This window comes from Ovis aries, chromosome 13 (genome assembly GCF_016772045.2).
Source record: "Ovis aries strain OAR_USU_Benz2616 breed Rambouillet chromosome 13, ARS-UI_Ramb_v3.0, whole genome shotgun sequence".
Lineage (NCBI taxonomy): Eukaryota > Metazoa > Chordata > Mammalia > Artiodactyla > Bovidae > Ovis > Ovis aries.
Window position 1 is genome coordinate 38240092 of NC_056066.1, and position 27137 is coordinate 38267228.

A 27137-nucleotide genomic window follows, 5' to 3' on the forward strand; every position below is an offset into this window, starting at 1 on the left:
AAACTGGAGAAAGCAACTCTCTCCTGTAACATAAACTGAGATTTCATAGCAATTCTGAGAACGGTATTTTTGTTGTTGTTTGTTTGTATTTGTTTTAAAAACTTATTTTTATTTCTCAACCATTTCTCACACCAAGGACATCTTGCAGTGTCTGGATACCATTTCGGTTTTAACAGGTGGTGGGAGAGGGAGAAAGTGCTGCTAGCTTCTCGTGAGTAGCGGCCTGGGATGCGGCTAAACACCCTGAGACCCACAGAGCATCCCGCACAACAAAGGGTTAGCGCTAGTTAGTGTTAGTCACTCAGTCGTGTCTGATTCTTGGCGACCGCATGGACTGTAGCCCGCCAGGCTCTTCTGTCCATGGGATTCTCCAGGCAAGAATACTGGGCAGAGTGGGCTGCCATGCCCTCCTCCAGAGGATCTTCCCAATTCAGGGGTCGAACCCACATTTCTTGTGTCTCTTGCATTGGCAGGTGAGTTCTTTACCACTAGCACCACCTGGGAAGCTCTTTTAATTGGTGAAGAGATGGGAAGTCTGTTAAATAGGTTTTGATTCCCGCAGCCGTAAATATTCCATAGCAATGCCTCAGAGTCAGTCTATACAGAAAGTCTTGTAGTGGATTGAAAGCCTCTTTTTTGTGGACGTTTAGATTGCTCCAGTTTTTACTGCTGTAAAAACCAATTCATTGAACACCCTTTTGTATGTATCTTTGTGTACTAAGCCACTTATTTTCCACAAGATAAATTTTAAGAGGTGAAATTATTGGGTCAAAATGTGGAGACACTTGCTGTGGGTTGCCAGATTGCACCCCTAACGTCCAAACTAACTCTCCATCAGCATCATGTAATGTTCCTTTTCTTAAACCCTCATGAAGGCTGAGTATTATCATTGTTTAATCCTTGTCAACTTGGTGGATTCTAAATTGCATCTGATTGTTTTATTTGTATCAGTTTAATTGCTAGTGAAGTTGAGCTCTTTCTCATAAGCTTATTAGGCATTGGCATTTCTTCCTATGTAAAAAATTGCCTAGGAACATGAATTTCAGATCCTGATTGATTCATTTCTTGTTTACATTTCTATTTTCTTTTTCACTGATTAGTTTTGGGACTTGCATAACTCAATTTTAGGCTACATTACTTAATATAATTTCCTTTATTCGTCTCTCAAGAGGCTGGAGTTCTATGAGTAAGTTATTTATGCATTTATTTTTTAAGGATGGGAATGGCCATGATACATTCTGAAGACTTGCAAGTTTGGGGACACCCTGCTGACTGGGGATGTTTGGGTCGTCATCTGCTGCCTTCAGGTTCTGTAGGTGTCTTCCGGTGGCTGGTTGGCCTTCCTCCCTTACCCACATGTCCGTCTGTCATCATGCAGCCGTCCTTTCATTCATGGGATACCCAGGTCACTAGTGCTTTACTGCTGCCTCTCTGCTGGCATTTAGTCATGTGGAAGAGAAGGTGGTGCTCTCCGTGTGGATTTCTCTAAATTTCCCTGACGGCTGGTCCTTCCAGGATACACTTGAGCCCATGGGATGTCCTTCTGTAATGTCTTTACTTATTGCTTTCTCAGTATCTGCTCTGATCTCGCCTTTTCTCCCTTCCTACACGTGACTTCCAAGTTTCTGCTGTCTTTGCTTATCATCTTTTCCTCTGTGTATTAGGATTACACGAATTGATTTTCCCGTAGTATTGGATCTGTGGTTAACTATATCCAGTGTATGAGTTTTCTTTCTTAAATTTTAAATTGCTTATTCAAGTAATTATGTGCATAATTAAAAATACTTAACACATAAAGGCTTGTAATAAAAATACCCTTTTTTGGCCTGTTTTCCCTCGTCCTTGTTCTCTTCCCCACAAGCAAGGACCTCTAACATACTTTAAGCTGTTTCCTTGGGTCCTTTCCCTCTTTATCCCTAAATAATAAAGTTTTACCGTTTCTTGATGTACTAAGTTCTGACATTATTTATCTTGCATTACTGTAGAGGAGGAACCCGCTCTGTTCACATCCCCCATCTTTCCAGTGTTGTGACATCATTTTAATTGAATCAGTAAATGGTTTTATGTTGCCATGACCCCATGACTGTGGTCACCCCAGGGCCCAAGTTATATCCTATGTTTTTTTTTTTTTTTTCTTGTTCAGTCTTTTGCTTTTCTGGGCGTGTGTACTTATCTTTTCTTCTTGAGATCCTGCTGAAAGCACTGTGTTTTCTCCTCCTGCTCCCAGACCTCTGTTTCTAAGCATTATCTCTCTCTCTAGGCCCTTTCTGGAAAATCCCATGGATGGCGGAGCCTGGTAGGCTGCAGTCCACGGGGTCGCGAAGAGTCAGACGTGACTGAGCGACTTCACTTTCACTTTTCACTTCCATGCATTGGAGAAGGAAATGGCAAGCCACTCCAGTATTCTTGCCTGCATAATCCCAGGGACGGGGGAGCCTGGTGGGCTGCCGTCTATGGAGTCGCATAGAGTTGGACACGACTGAAGCAACTTAGCAGCAGCAGCAGTAGGCCCTTTCTGGGAGCCCCTCTGGAGCCCTCGCGCCCCCCACCCCCCACCCCCAATGCGGACAGGTAAACCCCTGGCTTTGACCTCTCTGTGGGTCATGTGCGCTGTTTTTCTGCGGCCCATGTCTTCCTCTTTTCTGGATTATTACGTTGCTCCAGATCTCCTCTGCTGGCATTTGTGCAACATGTGAGACCAAGTGGGGCAGAGGAAAGGTTCCCCCCTCCCCTTTTTTAAGAGTCTTGCAAATTGAAGAAACATTTTGAATCATTTAAAGAGCACTGTTAGTTTCAAATGCTCATGAAGAGTTTTCTGTTACCAATTATGCGCTGGAATACCAACACTGAAATGGTTTTAGTGTCTCCTTAAACTTTGCTCTCCAGTGATTAACCAGACACGTGCTGACAGTGAGCTCAGTATCAACTCCAGCCCGAGATAGATGTTGACTATACTAGGCGCCTGTTATTTCTGCCTCCGAACAGCAGTGGCCCAGAGAGGTTAGCTGTCGCCCGTCACTCTGGAGATTTTCCAGTGAAGGAAGGGCCCAGGGCACAGGCGTGAGGAGGGCTGTTGGGTCCTTTTCCCCAGTGGGGTGGGGAGGGGGTGATCAACATAACCAAACTCTTGGACGCTGAAACGCATCATTTGCCATGTCTGGGCAACCAGTCTTCAGAGCATTCACCTGTATGATGAGATGTCACAGGACTGTAAACCGCATCCCTCAAGCCCCTTGAATGGGGGGACCCTCATCTCCCCCGTGGCCCTCCAGTATCCCAGGTGCTGACTGGTGGAGAATGCGGGGTAACACCGGCCAGTGACACAGGGAGTGCGCACATGAGAACCTGGCTCATCTCAGAGCATCTGAAGTGCTCTGGTTGTGGGTGCCCCCGAAGTGAGAGGCTTTGGTTCAGGTAGTTAACGTGGATAGTCTTCCCAGGGGGCACAGGGAGGGTGGACACCAGATGGGGAGGGGGAGCCAGCGTGTGACCCCTGGGCACCCCCTGGGGGACCGAGGTCACCTCCAGAGGTGCTCGCCTTGGGACCATCTGTGCTCCAGCCAGGCCTGTGGGCGTCTTCACGATGAAGGTGCAGATGTTCCAGCAGGAGGTCAGAAGTCGTGGGCTGGCGGGGAGCTGTCCTAACCCTGCAGGGACCCCAACAGCCTCCACTGCGAGGATAGAGAAGCCCACGCCTGGGCTGGTGGGCAGCTGTCCTGACCCTGCAGGGACCCCAACAGCCTCCACTGCAAGGATAGAGAAGCCCACGCCTGGGCTGGTGGGCAGCTGTCCTAACCCTGCAGGGACCCCAACAGCCTCCACTGCGAGGATAGAGAAGCCCACGCCTGGGCTGGCCTCCATCCCATGATGGCCCAAAACAAACCACCCGGTGTGTCGCATTGCCCGCAGGGGAAGCTGGGTGGGTGGGGGGACAGGCAGCTGAGTAGGAATAAGGTGGAGACAGCAAGCACCCCACCCTCACCCGCCACTCTGCATGCCTAAGAGGGTTTTTGTAAACAAGGGGGAAATCAGAAAATGAAATTAGCTTGCACGATTTCAGATGGGAACGGATACCTCCTTGCCTGACTTCTCCCCGCCCCCCCACCTCCCCGCTTTTTAAAATTCCCACGAAAACCTCAAGCAGAGTTAATAATGTATGAAAATTAGGTACCATGTGTGTACTTTGCTTTGTTATGTTTTTATTAAGCAGCCAGTTGATTTAAAAATAACAGCGCAACAGCTGACATAATGGCAGACGGCTTGGCGTGTATGGCAACATCCTCTTTGAATGTTGTCAGATTTTCCATTACACAAGGACACTTAAAAAAAAAAGGCTTTCAGAATTATCGCATAATAGGAAATTATCTCAAGTTACAGTTTGATAAAACAAATTGCCCAACACAAATTCCAGTTATTAAAGATGGCTTGGTCAGTTAGAACTAGTCCACGGAAGTTGGTTTCTACAGATTGTTTAAAATCCCACCGTAGACTCACGCTTCTGTCTTCCTGGAGTTTCTCTAGGCTACTGGGGTTTGGCCTACCCTCCCCCCCCCCCTTTTTTTTTTTTTACCTTGTTTTCTGTCCCCTTCCTGTCCTCTGCCCTCTGGCCTGTTCAGGCAGCAGGAGAAGTCGCAGGTCGTGGGCCCAGAGGTTTCCAGGACTGCAGCAGGTGCCCCGCCTCTGAGGGTTCCGCGGGCTGGCTCGGGGCTTCGGGCTGAGGTGGGTGCCCTCTCCCAGGTTTCCAGCACCAGCCTGTGTCGTTTCTTGAGGGATCCCTGCCCATGGTGGAGGGGCTGCAGGCTTCTTTGGTCACTGCAGGGACCGGTGGGCTTTCCTGCACCTCTGTGGTGGGGCTGGATGGCTGCCTCCTGTGTGTGTGTGTGTGTGTGTGTGTGTGTGTGTGTGTGTGTGTGTGTGTGTGTGTGTGTGTGTGTGTGTGTCTGTGTGTGTGTGTCTGTGTGTGTGTGTGTGTGTGTGAGTGTGTGAGACAGTGCATTTGGTGGATCTCCAGGGTGAGAGAGTCGTCAGCAGGCTGGTTTCAGTGAGTTGGCATAGTCAAGGCATCTTTCCTGGTGGCAGGAGTTGGTAGATACAGGAAAGATGGCGAGCTTGTGGAGGGAAGGTTCTAGAGCTGTTGAGAAGGACTCATGGGCTGCTGGGTGTGGGGCATTTTGTCTCTTAGCTCCTGTCCTTACTTCCGAGGGGACATGCCAGCCATGTCCCCTGCTCGGCAGCTTCCTGGGGTTGCCCGCTTGTGCCTCCTGATGTCAGCAGGTGTGGGCCAGCGTCTGTGGAGCCATCGTTACCTCGTGGTATTTTAAAATGTAATTGCAGAGGAGACATTTGATCTCGATGACTTGCACCACAAGACTTCCTTGGAATCTTTGCAGGGGGTGGGTTGGAGCAGAACTTTTCCGTCTACACCACAGTCTATAAAAATCTGAGTAACTGACTTCATGGGGCTTGAGCTTTTCTTTTGTTATTTCCTTCACTCTCTGATTAGATTCTGTTCATGTGTAGGACAGAACAGTCTGACAGGAAATAACCAGCATTAAAATATCTCAAGGACAAGACTGTACCTGGCACCACCGTTGTAAGGACAGCACAGGGTTGGCTGCCCCAGTGCTAGGGCTGACCTCAGAAGCCCCTGTCCAGGTGAGCTTTGGCTCCTAAGGAGCCAGGTCGACAGGAAGCTCGGCTGGGAGTCCGGAGGCCTGGTGCTTTCCCCGGCCTGGCCATGGCCTTGAGCTTGCTCTCTCAACTGACTCCACCCCTCCATAGTGCTCAAAATCAGTCTGGGAATAAGATGACCTGCTCTTGACTTCTCAGAATGCTCAAGGTGACAAATTGGTTGTCACCATCTAAGGGGCTGTTTCCCTGGTGTGAAGACAGACTTTTAAGGGAGGAAATTAACATTTCAGGTTACACTCGTGGGCCCTTTGAGGAAGGAGGTGCTCCTTTTAGTCGGCTGTCGTCTAAAAGTGAAGAAAAGACCTGAAATGGTTTTTGTGGGATTTGTGAGAACATACAGAAACACTTAGAAGTTGTAATTATTCACACCTTTTTGCGAAATCGTGTTGGAAGCAAGTCTGAGGCACCGTCTTGCTCCAGGAGGGGCCTTCTGTCAGGGGTTCCTGGGTACCTGTTATGTTCAGAAATGTCTTGTAAAGAAATCACTTTTCTCGGTCCCCTCCAACACGGCTGCTCGCGCCTGTCAGCTGGGTGGTAGGGCGTTCCCGAGAGAGGCGGGCGTGTGGTGGTAGCAGCAGACACACGTCTCTGTGTCCCCTCTCACACCCTCCCAGCCTGGACTGGTGTCCCCAGCCGCAGAGCCACGCCTTCCGCTCAGCTTCCCCGGAAAGAGCAGAATCTCAAGGCGGCTGGAATTCTGACTGCATGGACCACGGTGCGAGTCCTGGAGCGGCTGGTGTCGGCAGCAGCCTGGGGGTGCTCCTTCATCTCGTGTTTTATGTCACCATCCACTGGGTTGTTCCACAGGCTGAAGGGATCCGCCTTTAAAGATGTTTCAGCAGCGAGTGGTGGACCGCCCAATGGCTGTCTCCATCTCTGGTGACTCGGGGCTCCCACATGCCCCAGCCCTCCAATCAGCTGGCAGAGGTCTCCACCTCTGTCTTGGGTGATGGTTACCCCAGCAGCATCTTGTCCCACCTCTGATCCCAGCCAGGGGATGTCCTGAGTCCTGACCATGCCTTGCTCTCCCTCTCTCGGCTTCTCCTGGCTCAGCCTTGACTTCCCTTGGCCTCTCGCTCCTCAGCCTCATCCTCTGCAGCCCTTGACCTTCTGGTTCAGTCGCCTCATGCTGGGGGGGCCTGCACCCTCCCTTGTGAATGTCCTGTAGTGAAGATGAATACAGAGGCAGTGCTGCCTGGAGTGGGCACACCTTCCCCTCCCTCCAGGGACTCCCGCCCCACCCTCAGCTCTGCTTGCATCCAGCCTTCCCCGAACTTGAGGGCCTGTACCCCACCAGCCCACCACACACTGGCCGCCCCGCATTCCCTGGTGCTGGCTGCCTCTGGGGCTGCCCCTTGCTCATGGCCCCCACTTATCAGTGGACAGGCTGGAGCCACACTTGCCTCCCTCACCCTGGCCCACCTCTCCTACTGCAACTGATGGGCCTTCAGGCCTCTCCCGAGGTCAGTACCAGTGACCTCGAAGCGCTCCTCCAGGTCCTCGTGCCCTGGAGGCTTCCCCATCCTGCTTCCTCTTAGCCGAGTATCCAGTTCACTCACCTTAGGTTTCGTCCTTCCGATTTTTCAGCCACAGGTAGAAACATCCAGTCACACTGAGGTCCTGCAGTGGCTTTTTGCTGAACCACTAAGGAGCAGGATCTGGGTCAGGGCTGGTTTTGTTTTCATTTGTCAAAAGAAAATGGCCCCAAGGTCCCTGTGTGTCTCCATCTGCGAGGCTGAGTGCAAAGGAGGGTAGCCGCTTGGCCTGCCATGAGCTTCGGGCAGGATGCTCGGGTCGCCAGTGCTATTAGCTTCTCCACTTCAAAACGGGTTGGTAATAGTTCCTTTCATGCACACCCAGGGCTGAGAATAGGACCAGGGTGGAGTGGGGATCGCCAGTTATTTGTGTAGTGGACATTCGGCCCAGAAAGCCACGGCTATGTCTGGTTCTCCCCTATGTTCCTGGCACCTTGGACAGGGCGTGACTTGTAGCCAGTGCTCATAAATTTCTGAACTGAAGCTTATAGATTAAGCAAGAAGGCCACATGACTCGCTGGAGAGAATGTAGAGTTTGGTGTCTAGAGGCCTGGGGTGTGGTCCTGTGTCTGCCTCTTGCATCCTGTGGACGATCCCTGAGCAAGCCTCACCCCCTGAAGGTCCATTTCTCCTTTACTTCGACGGATGTGTGATGAGATGCTTTGCTGTCAGCTGGTCATGCTCCAGCCGTTCCCACATGTAGCTGAAACAGTGAGGAACTTAGTGATCCCTGCCCCCCTCCAAGAGGACGGCTGATTCCTCTGGCTTGGCCCTGCCCCTGCCCCTCCTCAGAGCTTCTGTGTCCCCCAGACAGCCCCTCCTCATTCTGAGTACTGCCTCCATTCTGCGAAGTCTCATGCACTTGTGTTTATTTGGGAGCAAAATGGTCCTCTGAAGCCCCCTGGAGCTCCCTTAGGTCCTCGTGACTGTGGCTCAGGCCCATGTGATAGCAGGCTCAGGGCCACTTCTGAGTAGAGGGAAGAGGAGGGACTGGATGGTGACTGTAGCTCAGGCCACCAGTGTGGTTTCTCCAGGGGATGCTGATAAGGACACACCTGTTAGTGGGCTGTTCAGAGCAATTGAGATCAATTGGGCAGAGGTGCAAAGCCAGGAGCCTACCTTTGCCTAGACGCATGCTTGAAAGCAGAATGTGACTGCCCTGGTAGGGCTTAGGGAGCTTGTCCTCTGTGGTGTGGCCGCAGTCTCTGCCCTGCCCTGAAGTCTCATGTGTGGTCACTTCACTCATTCTCTTGCCTGGTGCCTCAGATCATGATCACATTTGCCGGCCCTGTGATGAAGCATTGTGACCTTTGTGTTCAACCAGCTTATTTGTATGTGAGGCACTTAGAGCATGATCATCTTGATTAAAAAGAAAGCTTGCTTTTGTCAGTGGATTTAAGCGTGAGTCAGGAAGGTTTGGGTCTAGATAGTCCAATCCTCTATTCTTTGCTACAGAGATGCAGCATAAGAGGAATGGGCCGACCTTGGGACGGTTACCTGGCCCCTGGGGGTATCTTGGAAGGTTTGGGTTTCACTTTGAGACACTAGAGCCTGTATGGTTTGCAAACCACTTTGCGATATGGACCCTCTCAGATGATTGGAAAAAAAAAAAAAAAAAAAGCAAACAGGGCATCTCTGATGGCCCAGTGGTTAAGAATCCACCTGCCAATGCCAGGGACGCAGGTTTCATCCCTGGTCTGAGAAGATCCCACATGCCACGGGGCAGCTAAGCCAATGCACTGCAACTGCTGAGCCCATGAGCTGCAGCTGCTGCAGCATGCATGCCTGGAGCCTGTGCTCTGCAGCAAGGGAAGCCACTGTACACAGCCAAGAGTCCCCCTCAACTCAACCAGAGAACCCCCACCAGAAACGAAGATCCAGCACAGCCAAAAATAAAAGAGAAAATCTTTAAAATGAAAAAACACAGAAACAAAAAGCAAAAGCCCTCCATCACGCTGTTGTAGGTTGTGTCCCCACAGACCTGTCGTGGTTTGTATTTTCCTTGACGTTTGTGTCCTGATTAACTTGAAAGCCATGGCGTGCTACAGGAGTCTGTACGCAGCACCCTTTTCTTCTTTTTCTTTCTCATTTGTTTCCTCAAAAAAAAAAAAAAATCCACTGCTTTCTTGCCTTGAGATGTAAATTCCACATTCTGGCTGCATTGGATTCCAAGTTTTTCCAAGAAAAGGCTTAAATTTATTAGGTTAGTTCACAGTGTTCTCACAGAGAACTTTTACTCTGAGGCATGGAGCCATGTGTGGTCGGGGTTGTTTTAAAATAAATAATGAAAGAGTCAGCATCACATCCTTTACAGAAAGTCGGGCTGTGCCTGTTGCTTCAGTAATTGTCACACGTGATCCACAAGCTTGGTCCAGGGCGGCGGGCGCAGGACTAGGGTGGAAGGTCAAGCGGATGCTCCCGCATTTTTGCTCGGTGTCGATGGCACCCCTGGGTCAGTGCAGAATTGAATGGGTGATGTGGGGACCTGAGGACCCTTAGGAAGCCTGCTTCTACTGGGAATTATTCCCTGTCATCCGGCCAAGATCTGGTTTCTCCACAGTGTTAAAGAGTGGGAGGCAGATAACAGGATCACAAACAAGCCTTTGTATATAATGGACTCTCAGCATCGCAGAGCCTTGGTCTGCTTGTGTCATAGGAGATGGCCACGTTGTTTTATATTTACCGCTAAAGAGGGGAACCAAAATCAAGAGGTCCTCTTTGGGGAATAAAAATCATGCTTTCTCAGAGGCTAGCTTGGAACCTATTCACAGTTATATAGGTATGTATAAGTATCCATCTGCCTGCAGACATGTATATGTAGAACACACACGTGTCAACGTGCATACAGACACTGATGTGAATATAAACTGCTGGCAGGGCTTATCACAGTCCACTGCTGAATGTTGATTTCTGGATGTTTGGATTCCATAACCTAAGGACATGAAAAATAAAAAAGGAAGGGGGTCCCATATGGATTGCCAACATCATGTTTTCTAAGGTCGTTAAACATTTTTTTGGTGGTGGATGGTAATTAGACTTACTGTGATGATCATTTTGCACTATATACAAATACAGAATCACATTGTACACCTGAAACTGATACAATGTTATATGTCAAATATGTCTCAGTAAAAATTATTTTAGTTGTAAGATACACACAACATAAAATTTAACATCCTGCTCATTTTAAAGTGTATAGTTCAGTATGGTTATATACATTCATATTGTGCATCCAAGATCATTTTACAGGATAAAGAACTAGACAGATGGGCCCCATTTCCTGTCCTAATCATTTCATAGAGGAAAGAGCGCCAAAAGAGAAACGAGGAAGGAAGGCTGGCATCTTGTGTGTGTATGTGTGTGTGCACACGCCTAGTTAGTCAGTTGTGTTTGACTTTTCTGACCCTCTGGACTGTAGCCCACCAGGCTCCCTCTGTCCATGGAATTTTCCAGGCAAGAATACTGGAATGGGTTGCCTTTTCCTTCTCCAGGGGATCTTCCTGACCCAGGGATCAAACCCATGTCTCCTTCATTGGCAGGCCGATTCTTTACCCATTGAGCCTCTGGGGAAGCCCAGCTGGCATCTTGATGAAGGATGTTCCTCCCACGTCTGTGGTAGAAAAGCACAGAGAAAAAAATAATCATTTATGGAAACATAGTGCAGAGGGACAGAGGGCAAGGAGCTATGTGTAGCCTTTACTCAGGTGTGTAAAATGCTAACCTTGTTTTGGCGTTATACCTAAAACTAATATAATGTCTGCCAATTATATCTTAATAATAATAAAAAATACTTGCTTGTGTCTTCTCTGCCTGAAACCATCCTGCTCACAGCATCTGTCCTTGAGCTGTTTGTTACCAGGCCACGGCAGGTCATAGAGCTCGGGCTGGAGGAGCTCAGCGTGGCTTCTAAGCACATAGTTCAGTGGTGGTATTTCTTCACAGTCAGACTTTGCAGACGAAGGAAGCCATGTGTTCATTTATGTCCTTGCATGAATCTTATCAGTCCTGGTCTGAGTGCCAGTAGCAAGCATTTCATGTCTGGCAGTGGTCAGCAGCCCTGTTCTAGAGCTGGTTTTGTTTTTATAGAAGTTAAGCCAACGATTACAGTCGGAGCCTGTATGTATTCATTCTACTGTGATACCACGCTCTACTCTTTCTCCCCAAAGTTAACTAGTGAACTGACTTTGGTTTGTACTCTCCAAGCCCCTCTTACATCTGCTGAAATCCTGCCATTAAGGCTTCTGAAACTGACATTGGTTTGTATTGACTATAAACTGGGTTTAAAGACTTATCTGTGTTGATCTGTGTCCATCTGCTCTAGAGGATCACTCTATATGACTGTGCCACGTTCTAATTATCTATCTTCCTGTTGGTGGACATCTGGGTTGTTTCTAGGTTCTTGCTGATGCATTAATACCACAGTGCACATGCCAGGGAGCCTTTCCTATGCACACGAGAGGGAGTTTATCCCAGAGAGCTTTCTGGGAAGAGTCACCAGGTCAATGGGGAAGAGAAGCCTTTGTTCACAAAATTGAATTCCCTGCTTAACCAACCCGGCTATTTACTGCAGTTGTTCAGGCACCTGGAGTGGGAGTAGGGGGAGAGAGAATATTAAGTCAACCAGTACTAAATTTGGTTTTCTGGACCAAATTGAAAGCTGCTGACTGTTGATCTGTCTAAAGGTTTAGCTCAGAGTCTAAGAATAGTAAAGCAAGTATCTGGCAGGTTGCTTACAGTGACTTTTCTTCATGTCTCTGGGCTTGGGGCAGAGACCAGTGGGGAGCAGCCAGCCCTTCAGGTTCCCCCTTTTCCATGTGAACAGCAAAATGTTTGCAGACTTGGCCTGGGAAGCTGTGAACCTGGGTGTTGCCGTCTGTCAGGCTTTGTCACAGATGGCTCTTCTGGTCCAAGAAAATCCTCTGGCCACAGCTTGGTCCATCTCCTCAGATGAGTTTCTCTCAGCACGCCTTTCTGGAGTGCTGGGCGTTGCTCAAGAGTTTCAGCAGATCTGTCTTCCCACTGTCTGGTTGTGGTCTCTGAACAAGCTGGGGAGGCACCCAGAAGGGCAGAAGTGGCCTCGGGTGGCCTCAGGTGGCCTGGGGGACATGTGCAAGGGCCCTGTGGCAGCATCTCTAGGTAGCCGCCATGCAGCCTGCTGCGAACAACAGGGCCTGGACCACGGATGAGTCTCAGGACAAACCGAGAGCCAAGGGGATGTCTACATACTTTGTGTCACAGCTTCTCTTACCTTCATCAAATAGGAGAGTGAGCTTATCTAAAGAGCTTATCACTCTTTAACAACCTGCCTGTGAGAAAAAGCTATAGAGCCATGAAAGAAAAAAATAGCTAAACTGTAAACTAGACTAAAAGCCTTTCCTGCTCAGCCTGTCAGAGCAGCCTATGAGTGGACTCTTCCCACACACCTCGGGACAGGCTGAGCTGTGGGGAGGGTCTGACGGAGATCACACACCTGATGCATCTGGTGTCAGATGGATGGACAGTGGCTATGGGATCTGCTGTGTCAGAGCCAATGCGATACCCCACATTATCAGATAGAAATCATTGCCCGTGGTTGCTGCGTGTGAGGTCATTGGTGTTTTGGACATACACGTATGAGTTTACATTTGTAAAATAATTCTTTCTTTCTTTTTTTAATAACCAGCTGTCAAAGCTTGAAAAGCAGCAGCAGAGGAAAGAAAAAACCAGAGCCAAAGGGCCTTCTGAGTCAAGCAAAGAGAGAAGCGCCCCCCGCAAGGAAGACCGCAGCGCCAGCAGTGGGGCCGAGGGGGATGTGTCCTCGGAGCGGGAGCCGTAGGTGGGCTGGACGCAGGTAGGGTGGCCTCCTCAGGCTGCATGGTCTTCTTATGTGGGGGCACTGGTCAAGGATGGAGGATGGGATAGCTTGGGGCAGTTTGCTTTATGGACGTTCGCTTGTGGTCGCCTTAAATCCTGCTGCCCTCCAGGATGGAGAGAAGAGCTGAGATGCACCCACATCAGCTGACCGCTGCGGTTCTTAATGCTCCTAGAGTGTTCCAGACTTGAGCTCCCACTTCCACACTTTCCTCTTGGGAGCTTTCTGTGTGGGAGAGTTGCAGCCAGCACCCTGTGCAGCCTCTCACCTGTCATCCTTCAGTGCACCCTCCTGGCACTGCCTGCTCATGTTCCAGGGAGTTCCCTGTAGCTTTGGGTCCAACTCCCTGCCTAAAGGTCATGGGCTCGATGTCCCTGCTGCCTGATGGCCCTTGGCTCAGCTTGATTCCCTGTGAACACGTCACTTGCCAGCATTCACTGGTGCAGGGAGAAGCATGGGAACCGTCTGGCCACGTCAGCCAGCACACTGGCATGGGGGTGTGAAGGGATGCGAGCGAGACTCCAGGGAATGAGGGGTTGAGGGGCAGGACCTTGAGGGGCTGGTGGAAATGGGGCAAAGGGGGCAAGGGCACAAGCTGCCCAGCTAAGAGGAGAGCAGGTGTGTGTGTTGGGGCGGCCTGGACAGGTGGGCAGAGGCTGGAGAGCAGGCACATCGGCTGCTATTGGATGCTTGTGTGAGGCAGGGGCCCAGAACAGTCCAGGCCATGCTGAGTCTGGGGGCGGGTCTGAACCACCTGGGTTCTGTCCTGGTGCCCCAAGGGGGCTCTGAGAGCTGTCAGGTGCACAAGGGACACAGGTTCCAGTTTAGAAAGGTGACCCAGCAGCCCTAGGGAGCGGGCTGGAGGTGACAGGCCAGTGGGGAGGCAGCCGCAGAATGCATGGGATCAAGGGCTGGGTGTGCGGTTCGGAGCCTTTGGCCTGTAAACTGTGGTGCAGATCAAGTCCGCCTGTGGGTTCACCTTGCAGATGCCACGTAGTGAGAGAACACCTGGGACATGGCTTCTGCCTCTGGAGTGGGGTGCCTGGGGTCTGCCGGTGGGATGTCTGTTAGGATGCCCGCTGCCAGCACGGAGACAGTGAGCCCACAGGTGTGGCCAGGCACTGTGGAGCTGGCTCGCAGACAGGCAGGACGGGGATCTCGGAAGAGGTGGGGCTTGCTAAGCCATGTTGTGAGGGGGCCATGTGGGATGGTCAGTTCTGTAGGTCCTGTTGACTTGGCCCAGGCTCCATGTTTTGTTGGAGTGTCACTATGGGGGGAGCCCAGCCATGTCCACTGATCTGGGCTCACATGTGTCACACACTCATGTGAACATGAAGCCAAAGTTGGAAGGGAGTCCCTTCATGCTCGGCCTCATTTGTCAGCATCACAAACCCCACCTTGTTCTGGACCGTGATGCTCTGACCTAAAGCCACTGGTTTTTATTCATGAACTGAACCAGCTGGTATGAGTTTCGTTGTTGTTCAGTCACTCAGTCATGTCCAACTCTGCGACCCCTATGGACTGCAGCATGCCAGGCTTCCCTGTCCTTCACTATCTCCTGGAGCTTGCTCAAACTCATGTCCATTGAGTTGGTGATGACATCCAACCATCTCACCCTCTGTCATCCCCTTCTCCTCCTGCCTTCACTGTTTCCCAGCATCAGGGTCTTCTCCAGTGAGTCAGTTCTTCACATCAGGTGGCCAAAGTATTGGAGCTTCAGCTTCGGCATCAGTCCTTCCAGTGAATGTTCAGAGTTGATTTCCTTTAGGATTGATTGGTTTGATCTCTTGCCGTCCAAGGGACTCTCAAGAGTTTTCTCCAGCCCCACAGTTCAAAAGCACCAGTTCTTCAGCGCTCAGTCTGCTTTATGGTACTCTCATATCCGTACATGACCACTGGAAAAACCATAGCTTTGACTGTACAGACCTTTGTTGGCAAAGTAATGTCTCTGCTTTTTAATATGCTGTCTAGGTTTGTCATAGCTTTTCTTCTTTAAAAAACACATATCAAGGAGCAAGTGTTTTTTAATTTCATGGCTGCAGTCACCATCTGCAGTGAGTTTGAAGCCCAAGAAAATAAAATCTAGACACTGCTTCCACTTTTTCCCCTTCTATTTGCCACGAAGTGATGGGACCGGATGCTATGATCTTTGTTTTTTGAATACTGCGTTTTAAGCCACCTTTTTCACTGTCCTCAGAAGGGAGTCTTCTGAACCTGAAATTTGGTGTATAAGTAATGTTTGGTATTCATGAGCACACAGTAACCTTTTATGTGGCATATATGTGTAAAACTTCCATTCCCACATCTTCCAAGACCTGATGAGGACTTGATCGTCATTGATATGGTCAGTTTTGTTGTCAGAAATACCGCTACCACCTCTGACTTACAGACCGTCCAGAAATCCTAAATCCGGGGATGACGGCCACATAAAGGCAGTGTGCAGGGCGGCTCTTGAAGTTAGTTTTCTGATTATGCTAATTAAGTGAGTCCAGCCGTGACTCAGAACTTCCATCAGGTTCTTACCTGCATCCTACCAGTTTCCGTGTGACAGTGAGTAAGTTATGTCATTTCTGCTTCCTTGGTTTTTCTTCTGTGAACTAAGTGAGTGGAGTTCAGCGATGGTGGAAAAGGCAGGCAGGCATGAGCCACCACACCCAGCGGACGGGGTGGATGGGGACCCCGTGTGGATAAGACTGCTGTGCAGGGTGCCTCTAGGTCCCCTTGGCAAGATGTGGCCCCCAAGACATGGCAGAGTCGCTGAGGGGCCTTCTTGCCTGCCCTGGGAAGGTGCAGAGGAGCTGCATTGGGTCCCCTGGGCCGACCGTGGCTCTCAGTGGAGGGGAGGAGAGCCCCAGAGGCTGAGTGGTCAGCTGCGTCCAGGCAGTGAGGTGTCTCACGGCCTCAGCCCTTGACGAGCACTGACAGGCCTCGCAGGTCTCAGCTGTGACTTCCGTCAGGTGTCTGGGTGAGCCTTGAGGGATCTGTGGTGCTAGAGACCAAGGTGTAGCCAGGTTGGCCAGGGTCCTTCAGGACTGCGTGTGGGGTCCAGGTGCTGGCACCGTAGGAGACAGACTCACTGAGCTTTGAGAATCCAGCTGCTGCTGCGCATGGGATGGAGGCTCTTGAGGCAGTGTAGACGGGTCCATGAAGATGTTGAAGCCACATTTATATGAATACAACTGCAGCCACTGGGTTTTCGGCCAGGAGCCTGAAGTGAAACCTCCTTTCCTGACCATTTAAGATGGGTGTCCAGCTGCAGTTACTCACACCGGAGATGGTGGCAGAGACCCTGTGGCTGGTGCAGGTGTGAATTGAGGGGGTCCTCTGAGACACCCACACCAGGCGAAGACCAGGGGGCGCTTCCAGATTTGTAGACCCTACAGGGGTCTCCTCAGGTCTATTGGGGGTTTGCTGCCTGTGGACCTGTGCTGCCCTTCTGCTGAAATGTGTCATCCCAGCCGCTCCTCCCAGAGCTACCACCCAGTGTCCAGAAGTCTGTAAGAGCTATAGCTGACAGGTGGTGACAGATGGAAGGTGACCTTGCCATCTACCTTACTCTACAGGAAAACAGTCCCCCCACCTCCCCACAATGAGGGGAGCTGTGGTTTTCATTTGATGTGGGTTTCATTTACTTTTCTTTAAAAACAAGTACCCTTAGGAGCATCACAGGGCTGAAGGGGAGCAGCTCTGAATTTCTGAGGCTTGAGAGAGAAAGAAAAGGCCAGAGAAGATGGAGTGAGAGGCTGCAGGATCTTGGGCAAGTGTTTCTTTGAAAATGAGCCCAAACCCCCTTGGTTCAGAGGACATTCCCAGGGTGTCACCGTCTCTCTGTTATACAACAGATGTTCCTTCTCTTACCAAATGGACACGAAACTGCTAAAATCAGCTCCTCTTTTGTCCTCTGTCCTGTTCCTCAAGCTCCTCACTGTGCTGGGAGGATCCAAGGTTTCCTGTGAGGCCACAGCTCAGTTACCCTCTTTCTGGCCCATGACTAAAGGCATCAGGGCTGCTGCCCATGAAAAAGAGTGTGGTTTCCACTTGGAACCACAGGCTGCAGTGTTCCCTCATTTGAGCATCGACCCAGCTGCCACTGGGAGGGTGTGAGAGAGGCACTCCCTACCAACACCCGCATCTCTGTCCTGAGGTTTCAGCCCTTGAAACCAGACAAGGGAAGTGTTTTGAATGCTGCCATCCGTGTGCTTTTCCAACTTAACCTTTGTCTGCATAGTGAGACGAGCCCTGGCAGAGCACATTTCTTTCTAAGGGGCCAGAGCAGTTGTGTTTGTGTGTGTGTGTTTGTGTATATGCTCTGTAGAAGGCTATCTCGTCACTTTTTGCTGCTGTTTCCCTGGTGAAGGTGGGATCTCTCATTCCTGAATGTTACTTTGCTTCCCTGTGTCAGTATTCTTGTCCCTGTGTCAGTATTCTTGTCGCTTTTTCCATCCCTGTGCTGGTGTTGCACGGTATAAGACACTCTGTGCCTGCGATAGTGTTTTTATTTTTTTTTTTTTAACTTTAAACAACCTTTTTCCAGTGGTTTCCGTAGAGTTTGCAATCTACATTTTTCACTAATCTGAGCCCATCCTCAAACAGCCTGGCCACCTTATTTGCGCGGGTGCCTCATGGAAACGGCTCCCAGACCCTGGCGATGCTGTGTCACTCATGTCACCTTCCATGTGTTCCACAGCCCAGTGCATCGTTACCTATTCAGTTCAGTTCAGTTCAGTTCAGTTGCTCAGTCGTGTCTGACTCTTTGCGACCCCACGAATCACAGCACGCCAGGCCTCCCTGTCCATCACCAACTCCCAGAGTTCACTCAGACTCACGTCCATCGAGTCAGTTGTTACCTGTTATTATCTTTTAAATACTTTTTTTTTTTAGATGAACCAAGAATAAGAAAAAGAACAGATCTGGGGACTTCTCTGGTAGCCCACTGGGTAGGGCTCTGTGCTCCCACTGCACAGGGCATGGGCTCCATCCCTGGTCAGGGGATACGCTTCCTTTCATTATGTGAATCCAGGTTTCTGACCTGTGTCGTGCTCCTTCTGCCTGAGAACTTCCATGAGTGTTTCTTGTGGATCAAACCAAGCTTTCGTTTCCCTTTCACTTTTGAAGGATAGTTTTGTTGGTATAGAATTCTAGATTAGTGGTGGTTTTCTTGCCTGAACATTTTAGATATCTCATTCCACTCTCTCCTTGCTAGCATAGTCTCTCCTGAGAAGTCCTGTGTAACTCACAGCCTTGTTCTGCTGCAAGTAACATGTGCCTCTCCTCCCACTCCACCCACAGCTTCTTTCAAGATTTTCTCTTCGTTTTTTGCAGTTTACTTATGATCTGCCCCAGTGTGGTTCTTGATGGGTATGCTGAGCTTCCTGGGTCTATGATTTGGTGTCTGGGCTGTTCCTGGCCATCATTACTTCTCTGCTCTTTCCACCTTCTCCTCCTGGAATTTGGTTTTGTGTATGTTACCCCTTGTGCAGTTTCCCCAAGGTTCTTGGACAGTTAGTTTTTTTCCCCCTACTCCTTTCTCACTCTCTTGGCAGTTCAGTTTGGAAGTCTGTGTTGACCTTCTTCAAGCCCACTGACTTCTCCTGGGGCTGATGAGCCCACAGGAAGCCCTCTTCCTTTCCTTTTGATCCTTTCTGGAGCTTTTCTGTCTCTCTGCATACATTACCTGTCTTTTCTGAGTGTTGTCTACTCTTCCCAGTAGAGCCCTTAACATATTAATCGTAGTTACTTTTCCTTATCTGACAATTCCAGCATCTTGTTTTAAATATCTAAGCTTCATTCTGATGATTGCTTTGGATTTCCTGAACTTCTGGAATCTGTAAATGCATGTCTTTCAATACATCTGGGAAGTTTTAAGGAGTGTTTCTTCCAGCGTTATTTTCTGCCCTGTTTTCTCTCCTCTTGCTGGGAGGAGGTTATTGGTCCCAAACCACAAGTGTTGTTTTGGCCTTTGTTATACAGGATGCAGATATTATACAGGAGCAGGCATATTATGTCACTTTACTGGCAGGGGGGTTGGATTTACTTCCTTCCCAGGCTTGCACTTTAGTTGCCTTATTTATTAGAAACAAATCGGTAAGACTCTGACCATAATAATGATTCTGCTTATTGCTCAAGTGCAGAGCTAAGCTTACTGATAACCTGGAGTGTGCTAATATAGTCGACACTACTTTCCTGTGGATAATTAAATGCAAATTAATTAAAATTAAAAAAGTTTTAATTTCCTTAGTCACAGTAGCCACATTTCAAGTGCTTAGTGGCTACGTGCAGCTGGTGGCTGCCACACTGCACAGAGTTGATAGACAACAGTCTGTCACTGCACAAAGTTCTTTTGGGTGGCACTAGCTTAGAGGGATCAAATTAAGGTTTTTGAGACCGTCATCTGAGCCGCTGTGGGTGTGGTTAAATATGAACAAGTATGCATTAGAAATAGGTGGGGTAGAATTTAAGGCAAAAAATTAAAACTAACTGCTGTCAGAGTTTGTTCCTTCCATAATCAGATGACATCAGTTTTATTTTTTCCCTGCTTGGCTTATTAGTTGACACCAAGCTTTCTTTTCTCAGTTAGAAATGACACCATTGTCCCTATGTTCTCAGTGCCAAGCCAGGACCCACAGAACTCATGCACAGGAAGAATGTCTGCTCTGAGAGCGTGCCACAGGCCTTACTGGAGTCCCTAACATGCTAGACAGGCTGCATGAATCCTTCATTGATAACACTGACCTCCCAGTAGCTTATGTTTTTCATGGAACAGTCTGCTTTTTCTGTGTCAGTGAGCTCATGTTAGTTTCCAGCCATGACCAGAACTAAATAAAAATAAATGAAACTAGGTTCTTTTGACAGTGGTTTGGAGAGCAGGTCTGTGGTGTGTATGTTTTGACTCTGGCACGCATATCTTCTGGTTGCTCAAAAGGCTTAAAACCAGAAACAGATCAGCTGGAAGTCAGCATCTTTGAGAGACTCAGGGTTTATACAGGCTGTTGAAGGAGCCCTTGCTCCTGACCCTGGAGTCTCTCCCACCCCCCAGCGTTTGAAGGCAGTGAAGAAGAACCACCCCAGCAGCTTCTTTCATAAGGTCTTGAAATAGTGGTGCCAAGTTATTAGACACTTCTTAATGCTTTTATGTTTTCTCTAAGCAGAAAATTCTATGGCTTCTAAGTTTACAAAGTTGGAGACATACTGTAGGTATAATGTGACCTGTGTTTACCATCAAGCAGAATATCATGAGCACTTTCTGGATCATTTATTCTTGTGTAGGAAACCATATCATTTTCATCTGCACATTGGATGCTTGAAGCATAAATTTATTATCACAGTTCATTAAAATGTAAAATATTTAATGGTAGTAAAATAATAATGTATTCAAACAGGATCCCAAAGCTCATTTTAGGTTCAAAAACAAAGGTTTTAATCTATGCCAAGAAGGTGGAGTTCCCCAAAGATGGGACATGGAAACTAGTTTCAGGATTTTAGTTACTAGTATTGCAGGTGAGAAAAGAGGTACTGGAAGGCCCAGGCTTTTAAGTTTGGGTTAATATCTTGATTGAAATATAGGAGCAAGTGGGTTACTTTTCTTGACTATAAAATAGAAGTATTATGGTCTCTGGAAATTAAGTTATGTATTACCTTTGTGGTTTTTCAGATATTGGTTACGATGTAGTGCAGAACTGTGGCAGGTGGGTTTCAGAGCACGAGGGTAGACCTGGAGGAAATTTTGATTCCTCTTGTGTGTCCAGATAGACCTAAAGAACTTAGACAAGCTGTAGTTCAAACAAGCCTTCCCCATGTGGGCCTGTGAACTTCAGTGTCAAGCTGGGCTCTGGAATGGAAGGCTGATAATTCCATTGAGACGTCTGCTCATAATTTGACCCTTTCCTAAGAGTGTGACCTGTGTTGAGTACATCTGCTGGAAGCATGTTCACAGATGTGGCATCTCCATGTGTAAACTACTGTACTTTTGCTTTTACTGAAGTTCATCCAATTAATTTAGATCTGAGGGGATAGAAACTGCTCTGTTAAGTCTGGGATTTAGTTAAACTTGGATGACAAATCAAGAAGCAACAGTCAGAACTGGACATGGAACAACAGACTGGTTCCAAATCGGGAAAGGAGTACGTCAAGGCTGTATATTGTCACCTTGCTTATTTAACTTCTATGCAGAATACATCATGAGAAATGCCAGGCTGGATGAAGCACACGCTGGAATCAAGATTGCCAGGAGAAATATCAATAACCTCAGATACACAGATGACGCCACCCTTATGGCAGAAAGTGAAGAACTAAAGAACCTCTTGATGAAAGTAAAAGAGGAGAGTGAAAAAGTTGGCTTAAAACTCAACATTCAGAAAACTAAGATTATGGCATCCAGTCCCATCAGTTCATGGCAAATAGATGGGAAAACAATGGAAACAGTGAGAGACTTTGTTTTTTGGGGCTCCAGAATCACTGCAGATGGTGACTGCAGCCATGAAATTAAAAGACACTTGCTCCTTGGAAGAAAAGCTATGACCAACCTAAGCAGTATATTAAAAAGCAGAGACATTACTTTGCCAACAAAGGTCCATCTAGTCAAAGCTATGGTTTTTCCAGGAGTCATGTATAGATGTGAGAGTTGGACTATGAAGAAAGCTTTATAAAGTCTTTGATGCTTTATAAAGAGCACCGAAGAATTGATGCTTTTGAACTGTGGCGCTGGAGAAGACTCTTAAGAGTCCCTTGGACTGCAAGGAGATCCAGCCAGTCAATCCTAAAGGAAATCAGTCCTGAATATTCATTGGAAGGATTGATGCTGAAGCTGAAACTCCAGTACTTTGGCCACCTGATGCAAAGAACTGACTGATTTGAAAGACCGTGATGCTGGGAAAGATTGAAGGCAGGAGGAGAGGGGACAACAGAGGCTGAAATGGCTGGATGGCATCATCGACTCAATGGACATGAGTTTGAGCAAGCTCCAGGAGTTGGTGAGGGACAGGGAGGCCTGGAGTGCTACAGTCCATGGGGTCACAAAGAGTTAGGCACGACTGAGCGACTGAACTGAACTAAACTGGATGACAAATGCTTGCCATATCAATCTTGGCATGACCATCTGGCTTTTGTTGTAGGCTCAGAATTGCAAAAGGAAATTCTAAGAATTGCCAAGGAAGACACCTGGGCATTCTATACTAAAGAACCTACCCTCCTTTGAGCAATATAAAAAATATCCCAAGAACAAGCATTTAGTTTGTACCCTGTTCCTATGCTTTCTTTAGGCTCCCAATCCCTCTGCCTCCCTCATTGTTAAAAGTATTTGGAAATGAGCCTTGTATTTTTTTAAGAGATTTGTCCATTTTATCCATGTCTAATTTGTGGGCATAAAGTCGCAATACATCCTTTTTATTCTTTTAATGTCTGTAAATGTTCTGCTGTTGCCTCTTTGATTCCTGATACTCATAACTTGTTTCTTCTCTTTTTTTCTTGATAAGTCTAGCAAGAAGTATATTAGTTTTGTTCATCTTTTTAAAAAATTTTCTCTTTTGCTTTTCTGTTTGAAATTTCATTACTTCCTGCTCTTGTTATTCCCCTTCTCCTGCTTGTTTTGGGTTTACTTTGCTTTTATTCTTTTAATTCCTTAAGATGGAAACTCCAATTATTGACTTGAAAGCTTTCTTATTTTCTAATGTAATAAGCATTTGATCCTATGAATTTTCCTCTAATCACTGCTGTAGATGAATATCACAAATTTTTATTGTTGTATTTTCACTCACTTTCAAATGTTTTCTGATTTGCCATGTGACTTCCCTTGGATACAAAGACCATTCAGAAGTATGTTGTTTAATTCCCAGATACTTGGTTGGTGTCTTTTTGAGCTCTAAGGATGAAGTTCTGATAAATTGGCATCTCTTTGGTGAGAGGTATTAGGATTGATACGTGACAACACGGCCCATTTCTCACAGTAAGGTGAAAAAAACCACTATCGTTCTCTTGTTGTATAAACTTGAAAGGATATCTCCAGCTGTTTTTGTTATGCTTGGTCATGTATTTTAATATGATTTGAAAGCAAATTTTGGGACCTTTCTGAGTAATATGTCTTATCTTTGTTCTTTTTAGTGCATTATCATTGGGCAGAACTGGATCCTGAAAAATTCATGAAAGATGCTAGGCACCTATACTACTTTAAAGACTTGGACCTGAATCCTGAAAAGGAAGATGGAAATAAGAAACTGGGAACCTACAAAAACACACACAAAAAACCCACCAAAGGAGCGTTACCATTTTTTGTTGCTGCTGTGGCTTAATAGAGGAGATGGGTGCTGCCAGGGTGGGGAAGATGCCCCATGCACAGGGCAGCAAGGAACACACCCAAGGGTCCCCTCAGGAAGGCCACGTTGGTTCCTCTGATTCTCGGCTTGCTTTTGGAACAGGCTGGCCCAACATCACTTGTCATCGAGTCCTCCTTTCACCCTGTGGTGTATTTCTGAGTGTCCACGATGGGTCCCAAATGCGGCCACACCGTCCATGTTTTTCCCAACACTGGCTAGGCCAGGGCTCATGTTAGGATGTAAAGAGAACAGTCGTCCATGATAATACATTATGTGAGACCTTTGCATCTTATAACTTTTCTCTTTTTTTCTAAAAAGAAATAAACTCCAAAGCTCAACAAACCACTTTATTCTTAGCCAAATTCTGCTATGTTTCTTCTTAAGGATTGTGTTTATAGAAATATGACGTTTCTGACCCTTCTGCGTATACATACATGTCTTTTCAGATAACCCTTTTGTAGGGGGCCTTCCCTCAGGGTCCACACAGGCTTCTGCTTCTATGGTGAGAGCCTCTTTTCAGATAACCCTTTTGTAGGGGGCCTTCCCTCAGGGTCCACACAGGCTTCTGCTTCTATGGTGAGAGCCTGTCTGTAGTGATTTATAGTTGGTGCCATTTCCCTTGGACACTAAGTAGCAGGAAAGGGTAATGTGCCTGTGAAGGAAATCCTCTTCAGAAAGACCAGGTGACTGACACCATGTGCATGCCGCTCTGTATCTGGTTTATCCACCTCTGGGATGTAGCAGGGGGAAGCCCCACCACGCCAGACCACACAGATGACCTTTTCGCAGGAGCCACATGGCTGGCTGGGTGTACAAGTCCCCATAGCAACGTGAAGGAAGAACCATGTCTGGTAAAGTGTTTCTCAGTTAAGTTTGATCTAGTGGTACAACAATAGTGATCATTTTTAGACATTATATGATATCAATAATAATATATTACATACATAATATACATTTATATAGCATATCTGTAATATACTAATGCTTATATAGTTATCCTCTCTTGAAATACTTCTTGCCTAAGTATAGAAGAGACATCCTTATTTGGCATTTTGGTGATGCTGAAACTTTTCTAAAAGCTCATGGCACCTGGTATTCCCAGGCAATCTCCCATCCAAGTCCTAACTAAGTCCGACTCTGCTTAGCTTCTGAGATCAGATGAGATGAGTTGCATTTAGGATGATAAGGCCATAGATGGGTAATGCGGACACTCTGACTTTATAATAATTTCTCAGCTGCTGTACTCTGATCCAGTTGTCTGCTTCAAATAAGAACATAGCTGGAAAATATGAGTTGGGGGGAAAAGCTCAGATCACATCTCCTCTGTACATTCAAGTACTTGGAACACAGAGTTGGAAAGGGGCTTGCTGAATTGCTTTATTCTGACCCAGTGCAGATTATTCAGTATCCAGATGGTCCATTTGAATCTGCATTGGTGTAAACCTCTTGGTTTGAAATCCTGGTGACCCAGATGCAGTTTGTGGTCATTCCTCCAGCCCACAGGCATTGAGGTCCAGGAAACTGTCCTGTTTCTCTTGTCTAAGTCGGCTTTTACAGTGTGAATCTCCAGTTTTGTAGACTTGGTTGTAGGGCAGTGGACTTGCTGAACAGATCTGTCAGGGGTTTCCTGCCATAGCATTTGATCACCAGCAGCTCATGCTGAGTGAAGAGCTGCAGCCTGTATGTACAGACAGAAGAGCCTGTGTGCCTGACATATGGATGGTGATGAAACATGAGGCCCATTGCTCACAACCCAGTTCCCGGATCCCACCTCAGAGGAGCTCAGACAAACCTGAGTGTGAGCAGTAGCATGTGGTCAAGTCGATGAAGGATCTGAAAACCATAAAGGGAGATGAGCCGAAGGGGAAAAAACCAAGACTCTGAATATCTGAAGGATGTGAAAGAGATGCTGAGTCAGAAACAAAAGTGGAACAAGGGTTTTAAGTGTCATTAACATAGATGCTGCCTTGATGGATGCAGCCACACCATGCAACGGGGGGTGGCGATGCTGGGAGCCTAGAGCAGAAGTTCTGAGCCTGCTTGTGTGGGGGAAGAGCTTTGTTTGTTTTCATCACAGTCCAGGACCAGAGTACGTGCTCCAGTCCCTTATGTAAGATGATATGGGACAGTCGGTCCTCTGCGCAGTGGTCATCCTCAGATATGGAGAGCCAACTGTGTTTTTAAACATCTCCCCTCCCTCACAGTGTGCAGGGAAGATGGTAGATGTCAGAAAATGTTTGCTGCTTTTGTAGCATCGGGTGGAAGAGTGCTTTTCCATAATCTTGGAAGGTCGCTTTCAACTCCAGGCAGCAGCAGAGGTGCGTGTACACACTTAACGGCTAGCTGGAGGGTCAGGTCTGACCGCAAGGCGAGGTTAGGATGGAGACATGAAAGCTCAGGAAGAAACCCCACGACATCCTCAACTGCCTCAGAGAGGCTGTTCATCCCTGCCTTCCCCAGGCGCCTACTCTCCTGCTGAAGGTCATTTCCAACTCTTACTGTGAGACAAGTGGCTAAAATTAGATTCTGGGGGCAGCTCTGCTTACAGAGTGTAAAACCCAGTCTTCATGTCCCTCCCAACCTGTCCGACTCCTCCTCGCTGCTTATTTATCAAACTCGCTGTTTATTGTCCACTAAAGCATGGTTTGACTGAGGATGGGAGAGAATCGTACCATGTACGGCTTTCCCGAGAGGTCTTGGCAAACTGTGGGCCTGGGACTTTAAACAGAGCACTGCCTGGTGCCACTGGGTAGCAGGGGCCGTTTAATCTTGCCTTCCGTGATTTACTTTATAGGAGACAGACCTCTTCTGGTGACACAAACACAGACCAAATACAGACACTTCCTGAGTGGAGGTGGGCGCCGAGCACCAGAGAGAGCAGAGAAGCCACGCCAAGGTCACACAGCAGCTCACTTCAAGTCTGTTGAGATCAGGCCATCCCTGCCCAGAGGCCTTGCTTTCTCCCATGGGCGGAGCTGCACTCATTCTCAAGGGCACAGCAGGCACCCTGTGCGTTGGAAGCTACTTTCCTGCAGTGGCCGCATCTCTTCTGTGGCTCGCACCAGCCCGCAGGCAACTAAAGCCCCACGTTTGTCTCATGTGACCAGAGTCTGGCCAGTGGAAGGTACCCAGTGAAGAACTTAATCGTGTTCCTGTTGGGCTCAGGCCTCTTGGGCTTCCGTGTCATCCTGGCTCCTCCTCCAGCTCCGTGTTATTCTCAGATGAGGTTTTCTGTCTTTATCCAGGTCCTGGCTGAACAAGCTGCACACCGCGGAGTCGGCACCCAGTTAGGGATCTTAGCAGGTCAATAGATGCATCCGTCATCCTTGCATCTCACCCCACTATCCTTCTCCCCGTGTCACCACTCTTGCCAAAGTCAAGCAACTCTGTTTTCAGAGTAATTTGGTGATTAATCCCTTGATTCTGTCAAACAGTATTAGTGCAGCATCACTGTGTTACAGGACCGATTCAATGGACAAGAACTTGGGCAAACTCCAGGAGATGGTGATGGACAGGGAGGCCTGGCGTGCTGCCATCCATGGAGTCGCAAAGCAACTGAACAACAACTGTGTTACTTGTGAACCCATGCTGACTTCCAACCAGTGCTGTGCTGTTCCACAGGCCCCCAACATAACTTCTTCATCGTCATCCGTTCTAGAATGTTTTCAGATGATACAGTGTTTATCTTCATTTATTTCACTCGTAACCCCCTCAAGTTTCATCTGTGTTGTTGCTAATGACGGGATCGTCTCC

The 27137-nt window shown here is 47.9% G+C and overlaps 1 protein-coding gene across 8 annotated transcripts in view; it reads left to right on the forward strand.

The window, feature by feature from the left end:
- Positions 1 to 27137, forward strand: part of DTD1 (D-aminoacyl-tRNA deacylase 1) — a 280245-nt gene that overhangs the window by 51733 nt on the left and 201375 nt on the right. For 7 of the 8 annotated variants that reach the window (XR_009596061.1, XR_009596059.1, XR_009596062.1 and 4 more), the window contains exon 5: positions 12889 to 13056. Coding sequence is in view for 1 of the 8 variants with exons in the window: in XM_015099659.3 (XP_014955145.2) it covers positions 12889 to 13041 (153 nt within the window). In the remaining 7 variants the exon portion in view is untranslated. Of the gene's footprint in view, positions 1 to 12888; positions 13057 to 23172; positions 23730 to 27137 lie in introns of those variants that run through there. The other variant, XM_015099659.3, reaches the window with a different exon arrangement.